Source organism: Harpia harpyja, chromosome 14, assembly GCF_026419915.1.
Source record: "Harpia harpyja isolate bHarHar1 chromosome 14, bHarHar1 primary haplotype, whole genome shotgun sequence".
Classification (NCBI taxonomy): domain Eukaryota; kingdom Metazoa; phylum Chordata; class Aves; order Accipitriformes; family Accipitridae; genus Harpia; species Harpia harpyja.
Window position 1 is genome coordinate 32,027,934 of NC_068953.1, and position 20,874 is coordinate 32,048,807.

At 37.4% G+C, this 20,874-nt stretch overlaps 1 protein-coding gene across 2 annotated transcripts in view; it reads left to right on the forward strand.

Moving 5' to 3' along the window:
* CHRFAM7A (CHRNA7 (exons 5-10) and FAM7A (exons A-E) fusion) overlaps nucleotides 1–19,383 on the forward strand; it is a 45,826-nt gene extending 26,443 nt beyond the window's left edge. The window contains exons 4-11 of one of the 2 annotated variants that reach the window (XR_008238286.1): nucleotides 3,311–3,420; nucleotides 8,930–9,009; nucleotides 10,168–10,335; nucleotides 10,727–10,921; nucleotides 12,257–12,343; nucleotides 13,009–13,118; nucleotides 15,225–16,063; nucleotides 17,255–19,383. Coding sequence is in view for 1 of the 2 variants with exons in the window: in XM_052808314.1 (XP_052664274.1) it covers nucleotides 3,311–3,420; nucleotides 8,930–9,009; nucleotides 10,168–10,335; nucleotides 10,727–10,921; nucleotides 12,257–12,343; nucleotides 13,009–13,118; nucleotides 15,225–15,743 (1,269 nt within the window). In the remaining variant the exon portion in view is untranslated. Of the gene's footprint in view, nucleotides 1–3,310; nucleotides 3,421–8,929; nucleotides 9,010–10,167; nucleotides 10,336–10,726; nucleotides 10,922–12,256; nucleotides 12,344–13,008; nucleotides 13,119–15,224 lie in introns of both variants that reach the window. The other variant, XM_052808314.1, reaches the window with a different exon arrangement.
* Nucleotides 19,384–20,874: the final 1,491 nt, after the last annotated feature.

The window sequence follows — 20,874 nt, forward strand, 5'->3', positions numbered from 1 at the left end:
CAAAGGAAAGACTATTTTGATGACCTACAACGGATAGCATGGCTATTCGATTTATTTACAAAGAAAAGTTGACATGGAAGAAGCATTCAGCCCATGTTATTTTACAGGCTTGTTGTACAGGAAGATTAAAACTGTCAAATATAGTATGTTTTTGGCTTTAAGCTACAATGACAACAGTTGCTATGATTTCTTACCAGCAAAACAGCTGACAATTCATACTCAAGAAGCTATCACTTATTTTCCTCCTCTTTTATCCCACAGCATCCTTACCCTTTTTGAGATTGGGTTTTTTTTCCCCCTAAGGAAATTCCTGATTCTTTTATATATTCTGTATTTCTTTTGATTTATTCACCTTAGCATATACTGTGTGTGGAGCATGTTAAGACTGCAATGAGCAGATCATTTGTTTACTACAAAAATGTAGCCACTCTTCATGGCCTGTGTACACATTTAAAAAAAAAAAAAAAAAGATGTGTTTGTGTATTAACTGTCTATTAATGGTATACTAGACAGATTCAAAGCATGCTTAAGGCACACATGTCATTTTATTATGCTAAATGGTCTGAAATAAGGTTTTCCCTGAAGTTCCCTCTCCACCCCCTTTCTTGATATGTATGTGTGTATAATCAGCGATGTATCTTAAATATATTTTATGTAATCATCACTGAAATACTTAAATACAAAACCTAACCTGGGAGAAAGGGGAATATAAATCTAGTATTTATACATGCAGACTCTTTGATCCTGACCACTATCTCCATGGAAATACTGTTCAGTATCAAAATCTCAAACTTGATCTAAGTTACAGCAGGAGCCTTGCCTAGTCACACAGATTAATACTAACCCAAGTACCCTGCGCTGTTTGCTATTTTAATCTGCATGAAATGTACTTCAGCTACAGTGGAGACTATAGCTCTAAAGTTAAAACAAAATGAGGTGGCTTGTGTCCAGCTGGATGGGTAAGCACTTTGTATACACGGCTGAACAGAGCAACCATACAATCTGCCTAACATTATCTCTAATACAGACTTTAAGTTTTCTATCACCCTTTGGACTGTCTTTACATCATTCACTGTCACCCTATGCTACATTGTATTGGCCATGATGATAACTCCTAAAAGAAGTTAGAATAAGAAATTACTGGATATATTGATATAAATTATTGTAATGCAGTTCAGATAGAAATGAACAGGAGAGCCTGCTGCACACAACCAAGCCAACCGGCAGCATGCTTTGCAGCAGCTGCCCGCAGCCTGCCAGCCCCAGCCCTGCAAGTACTACTCAGAAAGTGACTTGTTCTGTCAGCTACTGAAAATGAGTCGCCTAAAGCCAACAAGAGCCCACAGGTTTGAATGCCTCAAAACCACACATTGTATTTGTTTACATTGCTGGACTTCATAAAAAATAGAGGTATCATGAGGATCTCAGTATTTCTACACTCCACGAAAGATGAAGTGGTAAAAAGTACAGTGACATTTGTCTATTGGGAAGTTCATGTAAAAAAATTTACTGTAAAAATGGATCTAAAATTTCCAAAAAAAAAAGATGAGAAGCAGTTGATCAGCTTATAGAAGCTGTGTATTGATAAGCGTGAGCAATACACATAGTTTAATTAGAGAACTGTGAATGGAGCAGACAGTGAAAAGAAAAAACTATGAACAGAGCCAATCAGATATTCTGATTTAAGGTTTCTGTAAAAAACTGTTATCTGCAAAGCAAAAGGAAAAAGCAATGCACAACTCAGATCATTTGTCCAAGTGACAGGGCGCTACAAATTCACAGTAAAAAATGAGTAAGTATGGAAGCATAGGCCAAGAAATTGTATAGTAAAAGCTTTACAAAAGATGTGTAATGAGTGCTATTAGATGTGTTGCATGCATCAAAACCGTCATCTACAAACACTGTTTGAGAGGCACAAGAATGAATTTGAACACCTGCAGCATGAGGCTAACTGGGGACTTGTTTTGTGTATCAAACTGAAACTTGCCTGTGACAGTAATGCAAGGAATTACATAGAACAATTTGATGTGAATACCCCAGGAGAGTGATCAATAACATTACCTCCACAATACCCATTGGAAATTTTTTCTGACCGTAATGTCTGTCAAAGATTTTGACAAGAGCCTCAAGACTGTTGAAGGGCTAAGTATTGTATATTTACCCACCTGTTTCAAAGTTTACATTTAAAAGACTAACTTTTGGCATTGCAAAAGCACTGTAAATCTGGTGAAGTTTTCACTGTAGGTTATGTGATGCCTACAGCTATGTGCAGTTGATGTAAATAACATAATACGGAGATAGAGAGAGGCACAATATAATGAAGCATAGAAATTATAAGAAGAAATACATTTTGTGAAACAAAATGAACTTTACTTCTTACTTATGCCTTTTGTGCACAACAGGAACCACCCTTGTATCCTGACAAGTCATCTGCTTAGTAAGGGGTGAAGTGCAACCTCACTTTCAGGAAAATACAGTAGCTCATGCTAGTGCTTCTCAGGAGACCAGGAGGTAACCAGTTTGCTAGATCTGCCATGGTACTCAACTGCCTGCAGTTTGGGGCAGTGCTCTTCTTTATGACTGTGCACGATCATATGCTTCAATGACAGTATCTGGGATTTACCAACGCTAAACACAGATCAAACCCCTGTTGGTTTGACTGCTACAGACTCCCTGCCTGTACTGGCAGTCAAGGACAGGTTGAAAGGAGCACGGATAGCCCCCAGGACAGATGCCTCCAGTGCAGCAAGTGCCAGCCAGGAAGGAAGCTTGTGGGACAGTGCAGTGCCGCTGAGCATCTGCCTCAGAGGTTGCCTAACTTCAGGCCTAAGACCTCCTATGCTAGTATTAACCATTCTGCCATTTCAGTTGTTCTCCCTGTCAGCAGTGACTGTTGGCTGCTCTACCTGTCTATAATCAAGTTATTGCAACCTGAGAATTTCCAACAACAGAAAAAAATGTTGTCTGTGAAGATAAACATAATTGAAGTTAATGTATGAATTGTAAAAGAAGATCTGTTCTGTCCCAAATGGGCACCTGAGACAGCATGAACAATAAAACACAAGCACCCCAAATCTTCCTTTATAGGCTGTTAAGTGCACTGCAGTGTGAATTGAAAAATGAGATTTTTATGCCTTCCATTGAGCTCTAGGTGGCCTAATTCACCCTTTCGAAACAGTTCACTGCCTGAAGCTAGATAGTAGCTCTTTAACAAGAGAACACCTATTGTTTCAGGCTAGCCAGTCCCTAGAGAACTACAGTAAACCAGTGGATGAGATGACCTAACTTACTTTTTGTGTGTATGTCTTAGTACTGGACAGATCATTATCTACAGTGGAATGTGTCTGAATACCCGGGAGTGAAGAATGTCCGTTTTCCTGATGGACTGATTTGGAAGCCAGATATTCTTCTCTATAACAGGTAGACACACTTTTTTCCATGTGTGCAAGGAGAGAAAGAGAATTCTATAGAATTATAGAATCACAGAATAGCCCAGGTTGGAAGGGACCTTGAACAATCAACTGGTCCAACCTTCCATGGGAAAGGGAGCCTAGATGAGATTATCTAGCACCCTGTCCAATTGCAAAGATAAGGCAAGGCAAATGATATAATCATCTCATCAAAATGCCTAGGTTTTGAAATACTTTTTCAAACTTTACGGGTTTTTGGAATACTGGAAAATTACCAGTCTCCTGTTTATACAACAGAAGGTCATATTTGCAAATACTTTGTAAACAATGACATCCTCCCTACCACCAATTTGAGTTGGGTTTTGTGAGATGATTAGAAAAGTAAACTTTTCTGGCTGTGTTTAATGGTACAGGTAGTGATAATTTCCTCTTAAATTATTTGTCTTGTCTAAATGTTTACTGGTGAATTAAAATCTGACTTTTGACTGCTTGTCTAGTTTTAGTTTGGGTTTCACTAGAGGTCGGATAGGTAAATGCCAGTAAGTACGTTTGGATTTTCCCATGGCCAGTTTTGGTGTCACTCTTTCTTCCTGCTACAAAAATAGCTAGACTATTTGTTGCTCTCCTCTTCAAACTATCTGTTCTGAGTTGGGCTTATTTCAGGGACAGACAGATTGCCATCAATCCACTGCAGAACCTTTGGCTGACATTGAGAGATTCTTTGGCTGCGCTATTATATGGTAGTTCCCATTGTGGAATTTATTTAGTTTAAAAAGATAAAGCACTGAGAGCTGTCTGCTCTTTAACAACTTGCCTTTTTCTGCAGCTGTTGTGCGCCTGTGTGCTGTTCCCCAGGTACTGGAAAGACCTTACATCTGCTTTGTACACGTTGCACTGGCTCTTTTGTGGTAGCCAAGGTACATTGTTATTTTTTTGCCCATGCAGATGACATGAACCTTTTGTCTTCTTAATGGCTTTTTTCTCTGTTTCTCTGCCATATGTTTACTAAGAAGACAACGCTACTGTGTTTATCAACCTGATTCCCCCTCCCCACTTCAAGAGCTGCTTTTTGTTGCAACAAGACCTAGAAAATAGCTGTACCCAATATGTCAGCTGCAGTTATGCTCCCTTTTGCCATTAGATGATCACCTTTATGATAAATGTCACTGTCACAGGTGTTGTTGAATTGTACTAATGTGATAACAGCACCCAGTGACAGCATTTGTCAGCCACTTAAGTACTTCTCTCTAGAGCCTACATTACTGCTTTGCTTACAGCATGCTGCAGTGCTTCTCTCAGAGGTACAATTAATACGAAATGATTTGAGGTGATCTCCACTAGAGTTCACCATACTTACGGTAACTGCCTGTCAAGATTAATTCTTGTTTCTGGTTTAAGCACGACAATTAGCACTTCAGTTGCCCATACACCAGCCTGAAAAACCTTTCAAATGCTCTGTACACAAAATGGAGCAGCATGCAACCTGGACAGGTATTTTTGCAACATTAATCTTGCTTAATGTATTTTTCAATGCAAATTTCTTCTCTTGAGCATTTATTCCTAGCTACCTTGATTCTGTAAATGACAGCATTCTTGGGAGAATCTGACAAATCACGCATTCATCTCCATTCTGCTGAGTAACACACTGTGTATGCCATAAAATTGGTACTCTACAACAGCAGTTTAGAGGTTTCCAAAAGAATGAATTATGACACTATTCTTCCTCACATATATCATATACCTGAGAGGAGACTTTCAGTGTGTCTGAGGATTTATGCTTCAATATTTAAGTAAGTGTATCCAAAATGAAAGGGTTATTTTTTTAGAAATTAGTAATATTAATACATACATGCTAACTGTAGCCGAAGAGCATTATCGAATGAGAAGGGTAACTTAATAACCTGAAAAACTGAAAACACTTGTTTTCTGTTAATATAGGGTTTCAAATCTTGGGATTGTTAACTATGGCACAGTCATGAAGAATTTTTCTACAGTGTTTGTATTTCAAACACATATTCAATCCTAAATCTTATTCAGAGTTTAGTCAGGGAGCAAAGCTATTTAAAACAAATTCTTATTCCTGTATGAAACTGCATTGGGAATGTTTTGATGTTCTTTTATAGTGACATGGTATTTTGAGATAGATGCTTTCAATTTCTATACACTTCACTAGGGACATGCATCTGCAGTTACAAAGAAATTAATGAACTATAAATTCACTTTTCTTTTTAATGAATGCATGTTTCACTATGTCTTGAGTCCTTACACATCTTGCTGCAGCCTAGTACAGAGAAACTTATGGCAGCTGTATTAAATTTTACAACCAGTCTATCGTGAAGAGCAGGGCCAGTTCATCTGTAGTTTGTCTGAGGGAAGAAAATCTTGGCCTATGAACAAATTCCAGGATTGACTGTGTTAGTGTCATGTATGGCTCTCTTCCACTTTGTTAGTTTTACTAGACTTACTAAAAGTGCTCGTTTCTGGTGGTATTATTTTCCAAATGGCCACATAGGGTTCAGTACTTCATGGAATTACAAAAATTCTGGTAGTTATGTCTCATTTTAACAATTTCATTTTTCCAGTTTTATAAACCTGAGATTCTCCAGATAGGTGCCAGTGGGATTATATCTGCTAGGTACAGCTTTGTCATTTCAATGTACTGCAGTCAGTATATGCTTTCAAGTGGTTATACCCTGAAGAAGTAACATAGCAGAAATGTTTTTCTATCATTACATTTGAGTTCAAAGTCTCACCAAGCAAAGGCTTAGCTACTTGGTGCATTCCCAACTGAAGCACTGCATTTCAAAAAACAATTAGAATTACAGTGTAGAAAAAACACATATCATCTTTTTTCAGAAAAAAGAATTTCATATTTGAGTCTAAGTACCTCTTGATATTCTTTTAAGAATGCGTCTTATGAAAGCCAAAGTAACATGGCAATGAAACCTAGGTTCCTTGATCACCAGTGTCCTTTCGAATATTTTATTTTTGCCAATTACCAGAAACAGCAGCAAGGTCTTAGAAGCAATCCTTTGGTGCTTAACTGCCCTCCGCTCAAGGGGAAGAGAACAGAATCTAGCCTAGGAGGCTAAGAATTTTATTTCTAGTCATTTATTTCCCCTTTACAAGTCAGCTGTGTGGCATGGATATTTTTACATCCTAAATTTGACTACTTGTTCGGAGTTTCATCATGTAGCCGTTATTAATTTCAAGTCAAAGCAATTACCTGTCTATGTCTAATATAGAAACCTGTTGCAGGACTTCAAGTCTGGTTTTCTAAGGAAACAAGATGCACGTGTAGGCATGCACACCTGTGTGAATATAGATGTTTGTGTATGATCTTTCTTGCTGCCCCTTTCCCTAATTTCCTCTGAATCCATTTCTGCCAAATTTAGCAGGGCAATCAGTAGAGATCTTAGCAGTACCAGTTTCTTAAAAATGTCATGAAAACAGGCAGCCAAGATGAGGAGGGAGAACAATTAGTGCTCCAACTGGAAGAGAAGCTGCAACACAAACTCAGACAATCCAGCCATGAGCTGTGAATCTGAAGGAGAGCGGTCTACATTAGCTCAACTGCCTTAGAATTGAATTGCCTTTTCCCCTCAAAGTCCTAGAATCCATTCATGCTACATACATAATATTTAGACTTTTCTGCTTGTCTTCAGAGTTCAAATTAAATACTGCAAATTCAAATTGCAAAGATTTTCAATACTGTGAGCTTTCTGCTCACCACAGGAAAGAGTGCAACTCCAGATGGGCATGTAATTATTTGGATTTAGTTTCGTCTTGCCTGCATATTTCACAGACCAGTCCAGATATTTTTAAAATGTAATTTCTTCAAATACATAAGGGGAAAATAAAAGCAAAGTAACAATAACTAAAATAGTGATTGCTTTATTTTAGCTTCTGAGATACAAAATTTGCATCAGAATAGATCAAATATTAAAGTCCTCTTTTTTAAAAACAGTATTTCAGAAAGGGTTTTCCTGCTGGAAGAATGTGCCATTTATTATACTTCATTTTCTGCTAGAATTATGAATATTTCACTTTCTCCCCATCTTAGATTCTTACTGTATTTTTCTGATGATGTTTTAGAAGGTGATTAGAAAATTATGAGATACTAAACCACTAATAGGCAAAGAGACATTAGAGACTTGCCATGTTCAAATCAACCTAGAGACAACACAGGTTTTTAGATCAATGAAAGCACAGACTGCAGCAAGAAGCCAGACCCTGAGGCTCGTGCGACCTCCTTTGCCCTGGCCCAGAGCGACTGGCACTGTATTTGCCTTGTGTGCCAACCCGTCCCCGCAAGGTGACTGGAAACTACAAACAATACAACAAAATACAGTAGCCTATGTCTCATTTTGCTTATCCCTGCACCAGTGAAAGCCCAAGAAAGGAGCCTGTGTCTGTAATCAGGGCCAACAGCCATCAGACGTGAACTCAACACAGCAGTTCCTGAAATAATTTTGAGATGCAAGGATCATTCACTGCTAGTACCCTCCTAGTACATTCTGTGGAATTTAATCTAGGCACCAATTTCAATAACTATGACAATTTCTTGAATACCTAGGTCCTGAACTTTAAAGGATGTATAGATCAAAATCTGTAATAACTTACCACGAAAACCTGCAGTAGTAAATGGGAACTGTGAAATAGGGCATAATACTACATGAGCATACATATATTGCAATGCTAAGTAATCTAAATGTCTTTCATAGAGTCAGCGAACTTACTAAACTTGTCATAGGAAAGAGTCTTTATATCATCATCTAAATATTTGAAAATAGGTTGTTTCCCATCCAGAAGTTCTTAAAATTTTAATGCCTAGTAAATTCCTGGGTCATAGTGTCAGATGTAGTTGAGAGATTCCTTGGCAGTAGCCGCGAATTCATAATTTCAAGCACTCTCCAAGTAACATTATGATTCTTTTATAGAGATGTGTAAGAACGGCACATCAGGGCGGTCCTGGCCAGCACCACTACACTGACACCTCTAATAGTTTGGTTTTTTTTTTGCTGAACCCAGTTGGTGGCTTCTGAAGTAGATAATGAAGGCTGGAGCTGCATTAAAAGTCTTATGTATGACATGTAGTAATAACGTTCACCCATGCAAAGGGGTAGGATGAAACACTGGAGTATCCATCTCCTCAGTATTCATTAGCTGCTGTTAATGTAGACAGCAAGAGAACAGATTTCCCTGTACAGTTACTTGAGAAGTTTTTTAAAAGTGCTTACTTTCAAAATGGAAATCAATAGAGCCAAGGCACTGTAATGAATGTAGTGGGATTGGTGAGCAGTGAGAATGAGGTGGCTCACCTTCACTTAGAGTAGTTAATCAGGAACAAATCCAGTAGTATCAGGCCAATTACTCTGACGCCACAGAAAAGTGGTGACAGGAGAAAAGCTGTCAAGTTTTTGGGGAGGAATAATCCTTCTATCAAGAACAGATTCATCTCAGATATTCTTCAGCCAGTCAAAGAGCATATAACCAATTTTTTTTCTTTCCTATTCTAGTGCTGATGAAAGATTTGATGCTACATTTCACACTAATGTTTTAGTCAATTCTTCGGGACATTGCCAGTATCTGCCACCAGGTAGGCTGTTTTCATGTCATAAATTTTGATAACTCAGACTACTTATATATGGTGTGGTTTCAAATCTGACATAAATTCTCTGATATTTTATTTATCTAGCTAGCATCATCTGATAGATTTAAGCTGAATGCATCATGAATTACATGGTTAATACTTTTGTATGAGAAACACCATACAAGATATATTTTTAATTGCAATTATGTAAAATCTTCTGTCATAATGCACTATTTCAGAAGTGTGGACATATAAAAAAGATAAAAAATATAAGCCTCTAATATAAAAATATATTGTTTATGAAAGCCATGGTAATGCCTCTTAATAAAAATGTATTTCATTAATTTAGCTGTTTCTTCTATTAATACATTACTTTATAGTAAGATGCTTAGTAATATCTTGGATGTATCTTCTATTTGAAGTGATTCACTGGATGCTTCATCACAACAATTTTTAGTCTAAAAGGGAAGTAGTCTGTGCTTGATATTTATTTGATATCAGAAATATATCACTGATTCTCTGGATGTATAGCGGTGGAGTACTGTTTCTGTTCCCAGGCTCAGTTAGCACAATTCTTAGAATTAACTTCCATCTAAGATCCCCAGAGGATTTCAGGGGTTTGCCTGTTGTTCTTTTGATTTAAGATGTTCCTTTTGGTGGGGGTTTTTCAATTTAATTCTGAAAGCTGCTAAATGACAGGGGCCTGACTCATTTAGCGTGACTCATTTTCATTCAAGGGAAGAATAAGAAGCTAGCTTTCCTGAATAAATCAAGATCATGTAAATCTAATAAAACAGCAAATAATCTTTCAGGATTTCTTATTTTATTCAGTAAAAGAAATAGGAGAAACAGAATGCATATTCTGCTTCATTTCTTTCTGAAATACAGTATCTAGAAATCTGAGCTGTTCTCTAGATATTCGCCCACTATGTGCCAAAATGGAAATGTAGTTCAAAAAATAGTTTATAACATCAATACATTAATGGTGCAATTCTTTCCCTTTTCTATGAGTGACTTTTGCTATTTACACGTCAACTGAGATTAAATATGCTTTACAAGTAAAAACTGGGGTGCAGTGTAGAACAAGGTCTGCTTTCAGAATGTACATGAAATTATATGGAAAAAGCATTTAAATTAAGTGTTCTTGTTTAAAATCCAATCTAGGCATATTTAAAAGCTCATGCTACATAGATGTGCGCTGGTTTCCATTTGATGTTCAGAAGTGTAACCTGAAGTTTGGATCCTGGACTTACGGAGGCTGGTCCTTGGACTTACAAATGCAAGAAGCAGATATATCTGGCTATATTTCAAATGGAGAGTGGGATTTAGTAGGTAAGCTCTTGATTTCTTATTTACACTGTGAACTTGCAGCCCTGTCTCCACTGCTGAAATGGATGGAATAATGATTGGGAAATGAGGACAGAAATTAAATTAATAAATGACCTAGCTAGTGGCATTTGAAACTCTGAGAACAGATGTAAGATGAAAATCAACATACAGAAGTAGGTGACAAAATTGCTTCTTGAATTCAATAAGTATCTTTTATCTGATTTTCCTTTATTATCTGACAAAAATGACTTAATTGAGAATTAAGCTCATAGAAGTAGTTTTACCTATAGTAAAACTTAGAAAGCTACATTTATCCTTTTTTAAAATAATCACTACATAATACACAGTTTATTCACATTAATTTCTGGTTTTCTTCCTTTTCCCTCCTACACAGGAGTTCCTGGGAAGAGAACTGAGAGTTTTTATGAATGTTGTAAAGAACCCTACCCAGATGTAACATTCACAGTAACTATGAGACGTAGGACTCTCTATTACGGACTCAATCTTCTTATTCCTTGTGTACTGATATCAGCACTTGCTTTGTTAGTTTTTCTGCTTCCAGCAGACTCGGGAGAAAAGATCTCACTAGGTAAACCCTTAATAGGATATTGTAAATATGACCAAACCAAAAGAAGTTGTCCTTTTAAAAGTTTTTTAAACAGTCTTAGTAGGCAGCGAGGAATAGCTTGTGTGCCCTATTCTGGCTCATGAGCTATTTTTACTGTTTGATGCTGAAGCTGTGTGATGTTTAACCCTTGCTCTCAGCTTAGGGTACACTGAAGTTGTGAAATGGAGGAATTCCAAACAACCAAGCTGAAGCATGACAATTCCTGACTGCCTTCCTTAAGAAGCAGGGTTTCATTTTTTGATGCTTATTTGCTGAAGAAAAATCCCACATTCACTGAGTAGAGCTTAAGTTTACAAATATGCATTTGAACACTTTAACATGGAATTCTTCTTAATATTTCCTTTTAATAGTGAGTTGTATTAAGAGTGTAAGGTGCCTTCTCAGAAAGACTGATTCTAACTGCTACTATTCTAATTTTTATAGAGAATTTTAACTAAAGTATTGGTTTGTGAAACAAATCTTATGACTTTAATTACTTGATCCTTAAGATGGGAGGTTTAATATGTAATGAAACTTCCTGCCTCATACAAAATTGCAAATGCAGTGGCTTCTACTAAGTTAACATAGCTGTTAAAAGGTAGAAACAAAATTGACATTTCTCCAGAACATGATTTAAATTGAGTAGTAGCCTCCCTAATCAAGAAGTCCCTCCCCATATTTTAAGATGAATTCTTTTTTCCTAAATCCTTTTCCACCTGATAATGACTCCTTCTTGTTTAAGACTAGTCCTGAGAAAAGAGCTAAGCCTTGTTCCAGGAAGATGGGAGCTCATCACTAAGCAACAGAAGTCAAACTCCCAAAATCAACAGTCAAGACTGCTTGGACATAGCCACGTGCAGAACCCAACAGCTAATATCAAAGATACCAAAATCTGTCCAAGACAGCAAATCTGTTTTTCAGGAATATTATGCATTACCCCACCCATAGCTTCCATGCCCATTAATTGAGTGTCATATGCTCAAATACTCAAAATCACACCGTCTTCCTAAAGCAAACAAGCAGCAAGAATGACTTTGATTTACCTCAGCTAATTAGCAAATGGTGATAAAAGCTGAACAGTCACAAGGATGTAAAAATATATATGTCTGTGCAAGCATTGGTACTAGTTTGGCAGCACTGCTGCCCTGAACTTGAGGTAGTACAAGAAAGGATAGGAGTACCACTAATGTGCTGGTGTGAGGGTAACAATGGGAATGCATCTTGCTAAAAGCACTCCTTCAGATTTATTTTCTGCTTCTTACTGCGTTGTAGTTACAAGCTACTGATCTAATTTCATACTTCATGTTTATCTTTCAGGTATAACAGTTTTATTGTCTCTCACTGTCTTCATGTTACTTGTGGCTGAAATTATGCCAGCAACATCTGATTCTGTGCCCTTAATTGGTAAGCTAACTACTGCTTTTATTCACTTTTATTTTTTGTCAAATGAGGTGCAGTGACTTTGCATGAAGGCCAGCAGTAAGGCAAATTACCATCTGTACAATGGTCTACTGCAACTGAATTAGAAAAATGTTGCCAATTGATGAGAGGCTCTGATGGGTGTGATCCACTATACAACTTCTGTGCTCTCTGCTCTGAACAAAATAGAGAACCTATGTGTATTTGGGGAAAGTGTAAGGGAGTCAGTTTTCCATGGAAGACGTTGCAGTTTCAACACAATTGGCCAGACACTAGGAATACAGAGCTAAACATGATTAATCTTCCCATTGTAATTGCTCAACAGAAGGAGAAACCTTCAAAATAAGTACTAGCCAGGCTCTGCAATACCAGTGGAAGAAAATTAGAGGACAATTTTTTTCAAGATTGCTTAGAAAAGGCAGGTGCTCAGTTCCACAAAGACAATTGCTAAAGGCTGGTTATCCTATCAAAATAATGGCTGCTCCTTCTGCTTTTGAGAAATCTTTAACAAGTACCTAAAGTAGCATGTGTATCACTACACTGGAAAAAGAACTTAACACTCCGTATGCATGTATATAAACACCTCTTATAATAGGTACAAAGCAGTATCAGCCAAAGTATATTGCTTTAATTATCTGTTTATTTTGCAGCTCAGTATTTTGCCAGCACTATGATTATTGTTGGTCTTTCTGTTGTTGTCACTGTTATTGTTCTACAATACCATCATCATGATCCAGATGGGGGGAAAATGCCTAAATGGGTAAGGTTTGATTTTCATTCATTATCCATTTCATAAATGTCCAGATCAGTGATGTGATAGAGTAGCTAGTGACCCATGTTTACTTCTTATTGTTCAAAACATAGATATCCTTCCTAAACATTTTGTTTTGAAAAGTAGTTTCACCAGAAATTAGATGTCCAGATACGTTTCGTGTGGTTGGCTTCTTAGAGAGTGTATGCGCACGAGAGAGAATTAATATACCTCAACTTGCTTCTATATTCAGAATCTCCTTCACAACAGCTAGAAGCACCTCAGGATTTTTCTAAAACCTAAATGTCCTAGTGGAGGTGATTTTCAAATAAGCTGCAGATGTCAAAAGTTGAAACAGGTAGAAGAAAAGAGCAAGATGCTGATGGAGATTATAAATGCATGAAATACACTAGCCTCAAGGTGCAACTGTGCAGCCACTACATATTTAGCTGCTGTGCATACAGAAACATCAATAGCCTAAAAAGCACTTGTTAAAGATGGCTGTTAAAGTGGAAGTGAAACTTGCTCTGAAAATACTCATCTTTACATCTCTGGTCAAGATCATCTGTAGAGTGCAAAGAAAATTTAAAGTCTTGTTCTAAGCACATAAGACTTTCTTTATAATGTACTTCTATGAGTGGTTGTTTTTACAGAGAACATTACTCTGATACTGGATTACTAAATATTGATGAGTATCATCAGCTAACTGTCCGCTCTTCCTAACTTCACCCAGCTCATGGCAGCATCAGGCATTACTGAAGATGGAAAGCCCTTTCCCTTTTTCTCTCTCTAGAACAATGAGTTATTATTATCCTTACTAGCCAAAAAGAATGTGCATACAGCAGTGTTCTGCAGCCAAGAGATAATGAGATACTCCCTGGCCCGTTCTGGGGTAGTGACTTTAAAATAAATTTGAATGAAGAGAATAAAAGGTATATATCTTTAGATGCATGTTTGGTGACCCAAAGGAGACAGATGTTTATACTGAGCTAAACATCCTCAGAAAACAGAGTGCTTGAGGTTGAGGAGTGAGCATCAGTGTTGAGAAGCTGAAGTCCATTAAACATTATTTGGATACTGGTGAATTTTGCATCAGGCCCTCAGTTAATAGAATATCATCCTTCTAGGCACAGCTTGATAGTGTAAATAGAGTAACAAGGCAAGATTGGTCTCTGGCTGGGATGTTAGCCTGGATATATCTACTCTGAGTGGCAACCCACAGTCAGACTAAATAGACCAAATCTAATATTAATTACAGTGGAAGATTTGCATATTGTACGAGACAATCATATTTCATTAGTGCTCTGGAAAAGAAACACTGGAATGAGCTCTTAAAATCTGATTGAACTAAATTACAGAAGCTTGCATCTGAACTGGAACAGTCTCTGGCCTGCCTGCACTTTCTGTAAGGCTGGATTAAGGCAATGTAGAAAACAATAAAATGAAACTCACTGATTAAATTTGCAAAGCATGCTTTTTTAATCAAAGTATTTTTTCCATCTTTTCTCCATGCTATATCCAGATCTGTTTTCTAAAATCTGCAATCAAATGTCATGAAAGCAACGTGAGAACAGAGCCAAAACCTTGTAAAGCTTGGTGGCCCGGTCCAGTTCAGTATAGCATCTGTTTTAGCAGACCCCTCCAAACAGTAATATCATGTGAATTTAATATTAGAGCACAAATATGAGTGAAAGAATTGTAATTTATTGACTACAATCTAAAGCAGCGCTATTAAGACTATTAAAAAGTAACTCTTCTTCAGTAAGTGTGGGGTTTTTTTAAATTCATGGTTTCTAGTAAAAGTGGAAAAGGCTGCCATATCAATGTTCAAGTGTAAGGAAAAATCAACACTATGGAGATTCCCATCAGAGGAGGGGGGACTCCCAACAGTGGTAGTCAGCCTGAGGCAATTAACAGCACTGCTAGAATAAGAAAGCAGCCTCAATGATTGGCAAATTAATCAGCTGGAAAACTCTGGCACCATTTTCTAGAACTCCTGTGCAGACTAAGCAGAGACCACGGACCAGACAGTCATCCAGGCTGTAAAAATAACCAACAGTGCCCAAAGACAGTGGCTGTGTGCAGAGATGCTTATTCTCAAAAATTTTCTTTCAGACAAGAATCATCCTTCTCAACTGGTGTGCTTGGTTTCTGAGGATGAAAAGACCAGGGGAAGATAAAGTACGTCCTGCCTGTCAACATAAACAGCGTCGATGTAGCCTATCAAGTGTGGAGATGAACACTGTGAGTGGACAGCAATCCAGTAATGGGAATATGCTATACATTGGGTTTAGGGGGCTGGAAGGGGTTCACTGCACACCTACCACTGATTCAGGGGTGATCTGTGGGAGGATGACCTGCTCACCAACGGATGAAGAAAACCTGCTGCACAGTGGCCACCCCTCTGAAGGTGACCCAGATTTGGCTAAGATATTGGAAGAGGTCAGGTACATTGCAAACCGATTCAGAGACCAGGATGAAGAGGAAGCCATTTGCAACGAATGGAAGTTTGCAGCCTCTGTAGTAGATCGGCTCTGCTTGATGGCTTTTTCAGTCTTCACAATCATTTGTACAATTGGTATTTTAATGTCAGCACCAAACTTTGTAGAGGCTGTGTCTAAAGATTTTGCTTAACTCCTAAGTACAATCTGATTCTCTAAAGTATGATATGTAGCAAATAACAGTGTGTTTTTGTTTGATCACTTGCTTTTAGTAAGTATACTGCTTCTCATTGTCTGCTTTCTTTTGTCCCCCTCTCTGGTCCTGAGTTCCTTTTGGAAGAGTGGCACCATTTCAGAAGGGAAGCCAAGGATTTCTCCCTGAGCTGCCTGTGCACAGCTCCTCTGAGCACTCTTCTGTGGGAGAAGTGAAGTGGCTGCGAGTCCCTTCAGAATGACAGGGCATTGCACCACCGTCTCTTACACATTTTTGAACTGGCTATTACAAAATAACAGGTAGGCAATGCCAACAATGTCACTTCTTCCAGACTTTGTATAAAAGATAGAAGGTGGTCCATCTTAACTATTCGAATGAGGGATTGTAAACAGTTACGTTTAGGAGAGGATTAAATCCAAATAGAAGGAAGCTCAAACAGCAGGGAGAAATAGTTTGCTCTTCAGTTACTGCTTCTTACTGAGTTGTGGTATGTAGCTCTCCGGCTCACTCATAACCAGTCAGACCTGCAACTCCCTCCAGGCATTTTAGAGAGATCATATGTGACTTCACAGGATTCTGAATTTGTCTGAGACACCAGAAACCTGAAAGTTAAGAAGATACACTGCATAACTTGTCCTTTCTGGATTTGACCTAGAAGTTTAGCCTGAATTCTCGAACAGGCTTCACAGTAATTTTCACAGTGTTTACTACTTCTTCCATCTCCCCAGAAAGACATTTTTTCAACTGATGACCTTTTTCACTATCAAAAAGAAAATGAAGGATTTATGATGCCTTTTTCCTCACTTGTTTAAAAAAGAATTAAAAAAATACACACACTTGTCTCTTTACTGTTAACCAGATTGCAATGTGGAAAAAGTAACTCAGTGTCTTGTACAGGCTTAAGCATAAATGAAGAATCTAAAGTAAAAAGAAGCCATTAAATGCTGCGATCAAGGTTTTAATTTAAAAATTAGATGTTTGAGCTGTCATATGCTTAGCCTTTTATAGACCTCTTTTTGTTGAATCACCATAACGTGTCTTTACAAGAAAACTGCACCTTTTCTGCTCAGTTTATCACCTGAAGAGCACTAATGAATAATAAAGCTTTCTTGGGTCTGATATAAACTATAAACTGTATAAATACATAGTTATATGTACACACTGCATATACATCCAAGGAAAGGTTAAGACATAAATACAAATTCTCTTACGTCTAGACAGACATTTGCAAAGGCAAAACTAATAGTTCATCACTTCGTGTTATTTCTGATTCTGAAATTCTTCTGTCAAAATATATTTAATTTTCATGCAACTTCAATGTCTTAATGAAAAGGGCTGAGCTGAGAATACCAGGACCTGAAACTTCATGTGTACAGAACAGCTGAGAATTAGTCTCCTGCTGGCACACCAGTATTCCTGACCAGTGATCAAAGTGGTAAAAGGTGTGGGGGAGGATTACTTTAGCATTGACTGCTTGCTTTGTCCTACAGAATCCTGACTTTTTGGCTGAGGTCTTCAGAGACACAAATGGAGGCCTGTTGTTGTACCATGTTTTCACTGTGAAATAAACTCAAAGCCTGAGTTTATCTCTTGAGCTGGATTAAAATAAAGTGACTGAAATGCTTATTCTCCCTAGATAACAATTTCATTTTCAGAGTCTGCTCCCCCGAAAGCAGGAGAATCAAATTTCATGTAAACCAAGCCCAGAGTCACCACAGGTATAGTCCATCACCCGAGTGAACACCTTGCTTAAGCACCTTCATGCCAGCGAAAAGGGCAGGGAGAGTGAAAGGAAGGCAGGATATTTCTTACAGTTTGTGAATTCTGTCTTCCTGAATGTTCATTCAGAATCTCACACTGTGAAGACATGAGCAAAGCATTCAAATCCTTCTTGAAAGCTCATCTTGAAACTGTCTCAGAGTTATCTGTGAAGATGTTATATTTTCAGGAACAATTATTAAGAATTAGCCATGCAGTAATTCCTGCAAATAGTTTCTAGTTTGTAGATTGCATATGAATAGGAAACTATGAGTCCAAAATCTGAAATGTGAGTTTTGCCTATTTGTGAATAACTACGCATATGATGTGGCATGTGCTGCTCTTCCGAGTAATGTTTCTAGACTAGGCTTCCTGATGTGAATGTTGATTTGCATTGGTATTTTTTCCTTCTGCAAAAGCTACATAGAACGTTCCAGTTAGTGTTTGTAAAGGTTTGGGGTCCTCTTGGAGAAGAATTTTTCAAGAAGAAATGGAAGACTTTTAGGGACTACCTTGTACAATGAGACACAACTATTGCAATCATAATACATGACACATGTAATATAGGAAGCATGAAAGTACCCGTCTTTCCACCAGAATCCATTTACAGTATCTGTAGAAATCATCTTGCTAAATACAGGAGTTCTTTATAGAAGGATAGAGAAAACAATTTACAATTTGACAGTAAACTTCATTATCAATGACAGACATGCCTACGCTTAAAAACTGGAGACTGGTATTTGGCCTTTAGTGAAGTCCTGCCAAAGTCTGTAACACTGAGTTTGTAATACTGTCAAAGTTTGTAATACTGTCAGTGAATACTAGGTGTTAGACAAAGTAGCTGTAAGACACCGGCATCATGCCTACACTACTGCCTTTATTGTTGGCAGGATTAATGAAAATGCACCAAGGGGACAAATGAATCCTAATTTTCCTACTGTTAACACAACCTGTAAACATTTGGTAATAAGATTATTATAAATTTTAAATACAACAGTGACAACTTCTCACTTACGTTATTTTGCACCTATGAGTTAAATTTTCCTATAACTGAGCTGAGCAAAATTGGTATGTTTCTTGTCAAATTGTGTGTGTCTTAAATATATTCGTGTATCCGCTAAACAATATTTTGATCTAAATGCTGGGAAAAATATTTATTTACAATTCTGGGCATAAAGATGGAAATAAAATACTGTATACAGTATGTGTATATAATATTAAAGACTACATATTGATGGTAAGGATCTGTAATGATCTTAAGAGTCCAGAGAGAGGATAAGCAAGTGGTTCACCACAACTAAGCTATGACTTGTCTGACAAATTTAAAAGCTCACTCTAGAGCTCAGCTGTCATGTACAATACTATGTGTGAACAATGTATATTACTTTTTCTGTTTTTATATTGAATTGTATTGAGTATTTAAAAAACTTTTTAATATTTAAAAAATTTTATTTAAGTGTTAATGCCAAAAAAGTTCCAAACATGAAATTTTAAAAGGTTAGTTTTAAATACAGATAAATTATTTAAACAGTATTTAAAATATTAAATTATTTTATATAGGAATTGATAATACTATGTAAGACTTTTTTTAAAGGTTTCTTTAAATTCTCTTTACATTCTGTCTAGCTGCAGGATGTAATCTCAGTTCACCTGTGACAATTCAACTTTTCACCTTCTTTAACAAGAAAAGAAGGTAAACCAAAGTCCCAGATTTTCTTTCCTTTTGTTATACTATTTTTTACATTAAGAAACATTGCATAAAGGGCATTAGAAAGAGATATTACATCTGTCAGGTACTGATTGTCATATAAGCAATTCAATACCTTTTCAGTCCAGTACAAATAAAAGATTTAGATCAAGAGACTTTTGATTCTTTCTCATTTTGCTAAAATGGAAACAAACTCAAGCAGTAGAAAACATGAATAGCCATAAAAGAAAGAAAAATGTCATTGGATATATCAATCTGGGATGACAAACGTCTTCGATAATTATAAATACATTCACATTCTCCTAGCAAACCACTCCCACACCAAACATATATTACTTCAGTCTTACATAAGTGGTCAAAGTTAACCAAGTAGGACTGAAATACCCTATGTTTTGGACTGGCCTCAATGGCAGTATTAACTTCATTCTTGAAGTTTAACACAGAAGAGAGAAACAGGAGAGAAAAAACAAATCCATACCAGCTGAATAAACTGCTGGTTTTGCCAGCTGCAAATTTTGTTTGTTGGCTACTGGTGAAAAAATATCTAATCAGCAAAATATCCCCCAGATGGGGAAAAAACATGCCAGTGTAGTTTTTAGCAGACAGATGAGTTGTACTGCCCACATGCTGATACAGCTTCCTGAAAAGCTTTCTGTCTTTACAATATCCTGCTAAGCATGTGCCTGTAGTAAAACAAGTGTTGCTGAACCCAAGACTTCATTCCCTTATTGATTCCACAAGCTTATAAGAACAGCTGATGAAGACCAATTTGGTCAAGGTCAACACAGCAAGTCATACAAGCATGTAGTTGTTACTGAATCCACCCTGTCTTTGGGTAAGAGCTGCCATGGGTCACAGTGTCAGATATTCAGGTGAGGCTCATGCCGATGGCTGCTCACTCTTCCAAGCCAACACGCCTACTCCCTTTCCTCGAGTGCTGAGAAGCGGGACATATTACCTCAGACTTACCGTTATACTTCAAAATGGTCAGACAGGTTTAGCTCAGCACACACCAGGCAGTTTCCTGGCACTGTGTATAAACCTACCATCACTCATACTCGATTTCTGAAGCATTTGTGAATGGGGATTAAAATCAGACTACTGTCTACTACTGCTGTCAGGCACCTGCTTGGCAGACTGAAAGCTGCTGTGGTTTAGGAGTTCATACATGAGCAGATCCAATGTCATTGCCCTGTGGGTGGCAATGTCCATCAGAACACTGGGTCTTGTGGCTTGTAACTGGGTCTTGATACTTGTAACAGTATCAGCCATCCAGTTTTAATCCTCTAAGAACAATCAGAATATATTTTCTCTTCAACAAAACTGATTTCTTAGCCTAACATCATGATATTAAAGTACCAGAAAATCTTAAAAGGCTGTGAACAGAATCTGCACGTTACAGCAAATCTAACCTGGTAATCAAACAGGGTCTTAACAGGACTACAACCACAAATGAAAGCCTTTCGCTATTATCTTTTTTTTTACATTGCTTCTGCTGCTTAGAAGAAAACCTTAACGTTTATGTAACATTTATTTGTGTTATTAAGCAATTTGCAGATGATGGCATAGAGAGAGAATAAACAATCTCTCACACTCCAATGACCACATTCAAAATTGCAATTTATTAACAGAACATGAAAATAT